The sequence below is a fragment of the Ictalurus furcatus genome, chromosome 27 (genome assembly GCF_023375685.1).
Source record: "Ictalurus furcatus strain D&B chromosome 27, Billie_1.0, whole genome shotgun sequence".
NCBI lineage: Eukaryota > Metazoa > Chordata > Actinopteri > Siluriformes > Ictaluridae > Ictalurus > Ictalurus furcatus.
Window position 1 is genome coordinate 5,430,540 of NC_071281.1, and position 9,380 is coordinate 5,439,919.

The 9,380-nt window shown below is 40.9% G+C and overlaps 1 protein-coding gene across 1 annotated transcript in view; it reads left to right on the top strand.

Moving 5' to 3' along the window:
- Positions 1-8,388: 8,388 nt before the first annotated feature.
- mtch2 (mitochondrial carrier homolog 2) overlaps positions 8,389-9,380 on the top strand; it is a 24,826-nt gene continuing 23,834 nt past the window's right edge. Inside the window, exon 1 of the mRNA XM_053617061.1 lies at positions 8,389-8,517. Within this exon, the coding sequence (XP_053473036.1) occupies positions 8,431-8,517 (87 nt within the window). The 5' untranslated portion in view covers positions 8,389-8,430. The remainder of the gene's footprint in view (positions 8,518-9,380) is intronic.

A 9,380-nucleotide genomic window follows, 5' to 3' on the forward strand; every position in this document is an offset into this window, starting at 1 on the left:
CTTAAATTGTCAACACAGTCACTGTGATAGTGTAATCTGCACACAATAGCACGTGGTCATTCACCAGGCTTGGGTTTAGGCTGAAGGGTCCGGTGGGACCAGTCCAAAACCGGCTCCTTCTCCAGACCAAATGCCTCCTTCAGCAAGGCCACTACAGCAGCAGTTGTACAGGTGTCAGGGCCCTCTGGAACTCCCACTATCCTAATGTTATTGCGCCGTGACCTTGACTCCAAATCCTCACATTTATTCTCTACCTTGGTTACGGTAGCAGTGAGAGACTCGATAGTAGTCTCCATCTGAGCTACAGCATCGGTACAACCAGAGAGAGAGTGCTCCATTTCCCCAACAGTACTTTTCAGTGTTGATATGGTAGAATCAGTAGCAACTCTATCACTAACCAGCTGTCTTTTCACGGCTTGCAGGTCAAGCTTGATAGTAGACAGCGCATCCCCGAGAGTCTCCTGGAGCTCCTTTTTAAAAATATCGGCAATGACTTTCCTCAGTGAAGCCAGCAACTCGAGCCTGAGGGCGGTGAAGTCAGGGTCCACGCGCGGCAAGGCAGATTCAAGGGAAGAAGGTGATTCGCTCACAGCTGTGGTTGCGGTGCATACACCAGACCTCAGTTGTGTTTGAATAGTACCACGAGCTTTCGTGTTTTTTTTTTTCGTGTTTTCTCAGCAAACAAAAAAAGAGAGTACAATGTGTCAAAATCTATTGTATGACCGAAAAGCGCAATTTAATTACAATTTTAATCGAAATTAGCAGGAACCTCCAACTTCGCATCTTACTCCATTGGTAGCTCAGTAGCACCCCCCGATAATACCTTCCTTAAGAATATCTTACTTTAAACAAAACCCACCCCTAGCCTAAAAGTGATTGGCTAGCGTCTGTCACAGAAATTAGACAACACTCGCAGGCTCGTCCTCTGAGGTAAAAAGGTTTATTACAGAAGGATGGACACAGGATAGAGTAGGTTGAGAAGATAATTGAGAAGAAAGCAGGATAGAATAATGTATTTATATATATATATATATATATATATATATATATATATATATATATAAGTTGTTCACCACAAGCGCCTAAGAGCGCTTTCATTATTCTATCCTGCTTTCTTCTCAATTATCTTCTCAACCTACTCTATAGTAGTCTATATATATATATCTCACACATACACATACAGTATCTCACAAAAGTGAGTACACCCCACACATTTTTGTAAATATTTGATTATATGTTTTCATGTGACAACACTGAAGAAATGACACATTGCTACAATGTAAAGTAGTGAGTGTACAGCTTGTGTAACAGTGTAAATTTACTGTCCCCTCAAAATAACTCAACACACAGCCATATCTAAACTGTATATTTTTATATGGCACAATAAGTTTATGTGTGTAATATAAAAGGTATATCATTAATAATATATATGCTATAAAAAAAATCTTTATCCATACTGTATCCTAACACTGCAATATGTTAGATATCCTGTTAAGTAGATGACTATAAACTTACAAGAATCTTATACAGTTGCCCAGGTCATGCACTTTTTAGACAGTCCCTTACTGACTCCATTACTATAAAGCGCTGATGACCTGCGCTTCCCAAAGATTGGCTTCCGTGGGTTTTAACGGGAGAAAATTTAAAAATACATTCAGTTGTATTGGTTCTATGTCCACTCAATACACATTATTAAGACAATACACATTATGTCCTTTTTGACTGTTTATTTCTTGAGAAATAGAAGAGAGAAGTTCGAATGTACAGCGAATGTCCAATATAAACCCAACTTTACCGCGATGCGTGCAGTTTACAAAACTGAGGGCACAGATTACAAAACTGAGGGCACGGATTACAAATCTGAGGGTACTGTTTACAAATCCGAGGGCACGGATTACAAATATGAGGGTACTGTTTACACATGGATGTATTTTTTTTTTCTTACCTGACACTAGGGGGGCTCCATAACATTGTCATGACATTATTAGTGTTATTTTATTTTATTTTATTTGAAGCATTATTCTGACATGTTATATTTTGACCAGAATGATGCGTTTACAGGGTCCTATAATAAAAATCTGTTCGCATTTAAAAACTACCACCTAGAACTTTTGCCCATTCATCTGGATGGGCAGCAGCACCCTGCAAGCCCTCTACAGCCTGAATATGGAAGTGGTTCTGCAGTGCGTAAATTTTGTCAGTTAGCGCTGGTTTCTGGATAGCATCTTAAAAATCAGCCTCTATCTATTGATAGGGATTGATAGATGAAAATAAAACGCACCAGAAGAAAACTAGCGATCAGAAAAAACTGCCAAACATGAAAAAAAACATGCTGTATAAAATTTTGCAGGAAAAGTATGGCTGTGATTATGTATTTGATTTTCTCAGCCTCTGAATGGTCAGTCATGGCCAGTGGGGTCTTCAACTGGTCCATGTGGGTGTCAATCAAGTCAAGAATGGGTCTCAGTTCAGTTTAGGGCTAATTACTAAATCCAAGAGGAGTGGGATATTAAAACACAATGCATTTTGAAGAGGACATTTGTGACTAAATGTGGAACTTTGCATTTGTTTTCTTCAATGAAGCTGATTAACTATATACCGATGGAAATATGCATGATTTATAAAACCGCGAACGAACTGGATTTTCGTTTATGTAGGTAATGTAAGGTAGTAAACGTTTATACAAGTCCGATCTTGTGTTTAAATGTAATAATTTTATTGTGGCAAATGCATATGGTGTTTTACTATTAAAAAAGCTTTAGTCGTTGTTACGTCGCGGCAAACTCGCAGCGGTAGTTCTCAGAATGCAGTGCCGCCTACAAACATGGCGGACATGGCTACACTTCCCAGCCATGCCCACGCTCGAGTTCGCCGGAGTACTGAGTGCGAACACCTGTGCTTCACCCTAAGTTATATAAGGCCTCGTTAACGGCAGCATTTCGCGAAGTAAATGCTCAGTTATCGTAACTCAGTCATTTGACCAAGCCTTTGTCTATATTCTGGATTTTCCTGGTTTTCGGATATACCTGCCTGTTCTTCGTTTACGATTCCCTGCCCTGTTTGGATTGTTCGCCTGATCACCTGACTTCTGTCTGTCTTCCGTGTTTACTCTTCCGTTGATTCTACGCACGCTAACCTGCCCATCCGCGTTAGTCTCCAACAGGTATCGTTACAGATTACTTCACCTACTATGGAGGCAGTGGATGCCTCAGAGTGGCAATGCCGCGTCTTGGAGCAAAACCGCGCAATAGTTGAACAGCGGGATCAGATATCGCGTTTGAATGAGAGACTGGCGCGCTTAAGCTCCTCCGGGCTGCAAGCCGCGATTCCCCCGCTACTGACATGCCTCCTCCATCGTTTTCCCCTGCACATGCCCAGCCAGCGCCAGCTGCGCTCACTCCATCTATGCTGGTTGTGCACTATCCGCCACTGCCTACACCGGAGTAATACGCTGGAGAGCCGGAGCGATGAAAGGGCTTCATGCTACAGTGCACGTTGTTCTTCAAGAGCCACCAGGAGATGCCGTAAGCCCGAAAGCTTACTCACTTCATGGAGTTACTCACCGGACGCGCCCTGGCATGGGCTACGGCGGAGTGGAAGTGAGGAGGCAGTATTAGACCATCTTTAGCAGAGCTCCTCTCACGTTTCCAACGCGCTTTCGACCATTCCCCTGACTGCTGGGAGACCGGTCAGGAACTCCTGAGGATCACTCAAGGCTCACGTGACACGGTAGAATATGCTCTGGAGTTCTGCACTATCGCTGCAAGGAGCAGGTGGAATGAGCCAGCACTGAAGACCGCGTTCTGTCAGGGGCTAAACTCGGAGTTGGTTCGAGAGTTGGCATGCCGGGGCGAGCAGCTTACCCTTGATGACCTCATTGACCTAGCAATACGGTTGGACCGTCTACGCCGTACAAACCGTCCTGCACTGTGGAGTCCCCTTCCACCAGAGTCAGCTCCACCAGCTGAACCTATGCAGCTCGGTCGTGCCTGGACCCATGAGGAGGAGAGGGAGAGGCGATATCGCGAGTCACGGTGCTTCTATTGCGGCGAGGGCACCCACGCCAGTGTCATTGGCCAATGTCCCCATAGGGCGCCACAACAGGCCGAGGGGAGCACGGACAGCCAACCTCGTCGCCACCGGATGAGTCCAATCCATTTGCGTACTTCTCATATCTTTGCATTACCTGTGGTAATAGAGCATTCAGGCCAGTCTCTTGTACTTTTAGCGCTCATCGACTCAGGAGCAGCCGAGAACTAAATAGATGAGAGGACGGCACACAATCTCGGCCTCCCCATACGCAGCCTGCTCCAACCTCGAGAAGTCCAATCCATCGACGGGTCCCCGATAGGAGGGGGGTCATATCACACTGCCAATAAACTTACAAGACAGTGCTCTTCACCACGAAACCATCGTCCTGTATGTCACAGACTCTACCAGGCACCCCATCATTCTCGACCTGCCTTGGCTAGAGCATCACAACCCTCAAGTATCTTGGACGGACAAACAAGTTACCAAATGGTCCCCGTACTGTCTGCACCACTGCCTGAGTGAACCCCATGGTCCCTGTGGCCAACACGACAGTGGAGAGTCCTATGTCTCATGTTCCTGTCATGGTCCCTCCAGAATATTGTGACCTCTGTGAGGTGTTCAGTAAAGAAAGAGCAAGCGGTTTACCACCACACAGACCCTATGACTGCGCTCAGTCTAAAGTGCCGCGTGCTCTACCAGCCGGAAAATTGGTACTTCTCCCCACACCTGTACGCCCGTGGTCTCACCTGGCTCTGGACTTCATAATGGACTCCGTTTTTAAAACATAGTGCTTACGTATTGGTGGGGGTTTCGTAAAGCCATTAACACCCCCAGACACTAACAAATTAACATAAACAAAGTGATAGGATTACACCCCACCCCTGGTTATAAACTAAGTGTACCTACAGAACTGTCGGTCAGGAAAACACAGAGTCATAAATTAGGTGCACATACAGAACAGTCTGCTAGAGTCATAAATTTACACGATCTACAGAAACTGTCTGCCGGTGAAACACGTGTGGATAGGCGGGGTGTATTGAGAAAGAGAGAGCTGAATCGTTTTTTAACCTCATTCATGCTTTATCCAGCGATTGGAAGACATCTCGCGAAAAACTTGTCTTCTAGTTTAAACAATACGTGTGATTCTTTTAGTCAACACTTTAATGTTTTACCTCCCGAGGGTTATGTTTAGAAGGCATGTAATACACGCGATTCTTTTAAACAGTTTTTTAAAAAAAACGTTTTACCTCCTAAAATTTTTATTCAAAATCAACCCGTTCTCCCAAAAAACGTAATCAACAATTGTTTTCATTTATTTCACAAACAAATATTCTGCTCATACATGTTCACATTCAACCATCATGCTTTTTCTAACAATGTAGTTACAAAAAATGAATTCCCTCACATAGTAATACACATATACCCAATATTAACCATTTGATACTCTTTTTCTTACATCAGACGTATTTCACCTAAACCATCCTTAAGCTTAAAAAAAAAAAACCAATACCACAAAAAGTAATTTCAGAAAACAAACAAACATTCTATTATACCACAAAAATGTATACATTTGCGTGTGATTAATACTGGGAGAAACACATTTCACAACAGTATCATTAACATAAACACATTTGTTGGGAGAGATCCCCCACATCCCCTGGAAAGGAAGGACACAACCCAGACATACAAGTGCCAGAATGATCCACTGATAAAGCTAGTAAATGAAGCCACTCAATTTACTTTTGCATACAAAATATTTTGTTTTTAAAAGAGCTGAAGAAGGCAGTCAGTGGTAAATGTTTTAATTTTACAATCTCAGGTAAGGTGCTTCATTAAAGGCCTTGTATCTTGTGGCAAATATATACTGTATAGTGTTGCGGCAAAAAAAGCCTTTTGAGATCTGGAAGAAGTTAATACTTTCAATAGCTAAAGACATAAGTACTTGGAACATTTGGGGAACCTGCATTTAAAATGTTGCCATTTCCAATAAATACAGTGAAGAGAACAATGAGTGAAATGGCAAAGAATTTTGAGGGGCAATGACTCTCAAGTCTATATGCCGCCCTGCGGTATGCCACTCTACAGGTGTGGCTATAGTAGGGGTGCAACGGATCACAATACTCACAGTTCTGATCATATTACGATTACGGTCTTCATGTCACGGATCATATCATTTTTCGGATCAGCATATAAGAAAAAAAGGGGGGGGGGGGATATATAAAACTTTGCTTTCCATTTGTTACTTAAAGAACACTTACAGCAAGGTACTTTAGCCTATGTTTTTAACAAAAACAACATCCTTCTGCTCCTCTACTAGCCATGATGTTATCAACTGCTTAACATATTATTATATAACATAAGATATTGTGAGCCCCATTCACTTGAACACATGACTGCTTTGTCTTTATCTTTTCACTGCAACACTGCAAAGTTTTACGGAATGATTACTTTAAAAAGTAACATCGGCAGTAAAACTGTCTTTCACTCTATGATGGTTAAACTTTCCAATTAATCCGAGAGTCATGTGCGTGCCGAACTGTGGGGCAGGTCCATACGGATCACAGATCAACTACGATCCGTTACACCCCTAGGCTATAGGGCTGGGTGATATGACAAAAATATCATATCGCAAAGCTTGAGAATATCTCTATGATAGACAATGCATATCATGATATATAATTTAGCTAAGAAACTGTCTGCAAAACAGTAATAAAATAAACAAAAACCTGTTAAACAGAGTTTGATACTTTTCTTAAATACCTACAAAGACAAAGAAGATTAAGTAAAAAAAAAATACATCAGCATACCAACGATATCTCAGAACTGTATCATGTAAGCATTTATCATGATATCAAGTTTTATATATCACCCAGCCTTCTGTGTCTATTTCACTTTGATATCATTAGAGTTCAATAGTGTTTTGAATTCTGTGATTCAGATGATAAACTTATTTAAAGTGTGTGCACATAACAGTCATTTGTCATTTGCAATTCTGGTAGAACTCAAGGTTACAGAGGAATTAAAGCTTAGCTTAGGCTTTCAAAACTCAGCCACTAAAAACAAAGGGTTATGAAAGAAATTACCCAAAATATAGGCTATATGACTGAATGTAGCTGTAACATGTAGCTGTTAGCCAGCTAGTTAGTCTAATTAGCCTCTTACCTGTCATCTCCATTATTAAGCATAGACTGGAAAATTACCCTGCTGAAAAAAACCCCTAAACAATAGACACCAGAAATTCTAAGGGTTTCCTATACTATGAGGGTTTCTATGTAGCAGGGAATATACCTAAACTTAAATGGTGTCAATTCATGAATATGCTTTAGACTACAGGCCTAATCATGGCCTCTTTTAAAAGAAGACACTCATGAGATTTTTGGTGAAGTGAAAGCAAGCAGCAATAAAACTGAAATTAAAACAATATTATAGAAGCACATGTTTATTTGAAAGAAAATACACCACATTAAACTTGCACTAAACCCAGTCCACAGTGTCGGTGCTCGTTAACTGGTTCTAATAAGCTATTTCAAAACAGTAAATAAACATCATGAGCATGGCTGACATGAATAGTTGTTAACTTGTGATTCTTACCTCTATATTACTCTTTTTTTTCTGCTCCTCTCCTTTGCGCCGCTTCCTGCCTTGTGCACCTGATAATTTAGGTCTTTTTCAACTGTTTTTTTCAGCATATGATGAGGACACAGTTATGCGTATGGTATAATCGCTAGCTAATGCGCAGGGTAACAGCGCCCCTTCCATAACGCGTTCTGGTGATTTATCATAATCACATCATCACACAGGCAGGCAGAGTCCAACATTAGTCCAATATGATAATATATCAACTTGATGTTATTGTAACCATTTCAATTTAGTCAGTACTGAAAAGGAAGTTAATTGGCACAATTAAGTTTGCTCAATGTATGAGGGGCGCACAGTCGCCACGAGAGGACGCACTTCCGCCCTGTCGTTTCTGTTTTACTGTGTTGCTTTGATGAGAATCTAGCCATGTAACACAACATAGATGTTTAATTATACTATTTCTTGTGTAGCAGTAATAATAATAATAATAACAAAAAATATAATAACAATAAATTTTATAATAATTATTATTATATTTATTATTATTATTATTATTATTATCATTAAAAACACTATAAGGTGCAGGACAGCGGGTACTCGATGATGTTTGGAAACTATGATCTATACTAAAGTTAAGATGAGCTCAACCATGATATTTGCCCCCTCCAAGATGTCACCGACGTTACCGCATGTTGATTAGCTCAATTTTTGTTCCTGCCAACGCTTATCACGTGAAAGGGTTTGCGAGCAACTGTTATCACGTGACGAACCCCATCGCTTTACCAAAATTCCTTCCCTGTTAAGGAGGGGGACGAAATAATGGCGGAAACATGTGGCCAAGTACTCTTAGGATCTGGGCTAACTGCCCTTTCCCATCCTCTTATGTACATTAAGGTGTTAGTACAAGTAAGTGCGTTCATGTTATATTTATATACAATAATGTGAGAGATTGCACCTGTTTACATTTTTCTAGGAAGACGCGACATTGCCGGATAACTAGCTAGGTTGCTATTTAATAAAGGTTAGCAAGTCTGTCGAGCAAAATATGGTGTAAAATATAACCAATGAGATGGACTTTTTGTGTTTTAATCCGAAATGTGCGAAAATGATGTTCTAAAGCATCAGAAATTGTTGTGTTGTCCTACGTACGATGCCGCTGTCATTTAGCAATAGCAAGGTTAGCTGCTTGTACAATGGGTTACATTCAAGGTTTCCTGCTCTCTTTATATTTGTACTACTGAAGGTATTGAATAACACACTGGCCTGTACACTCCGTGTAGTGCACTGTAAGGTCAATACGAAGCGATTTGGTATTTGTACCGTCTTTATCAGCAGGTTATGAGCCGAAAGTGTTGGTGTGTTAGCCGGGTTAGTTAAACTGAAAGCTGAAGGCAGGGGTTACTCTGTGCGCTAGTAATGGCGAATAATTAGCCGTTTACAGGAAGCACGTCCTTTGTTGCAGTGGAGGTGAAGGTTACTGATCATCTCTGGTCTTTATGATTTTACACACAACTGGTAATATTTTCAATATAAATCATGCTATCAGGCAATAAAGACTTCTTGTACGAGTTAGATGATGAGGTCTAAGTCATACTGATGTTATCAGTGCAGATTTGTCCTCTCTTTTCAGGGGAAAGTATCTATTACTTTCTTTAAAACATTGCTACAAGTCGCTAAATGACGACACAGACTAATCTGCATATTAAATAGTCAAGGTTTTATGAATGAATAAATACATGCATGGTCCATTTTATTAGGAACATCAGTAT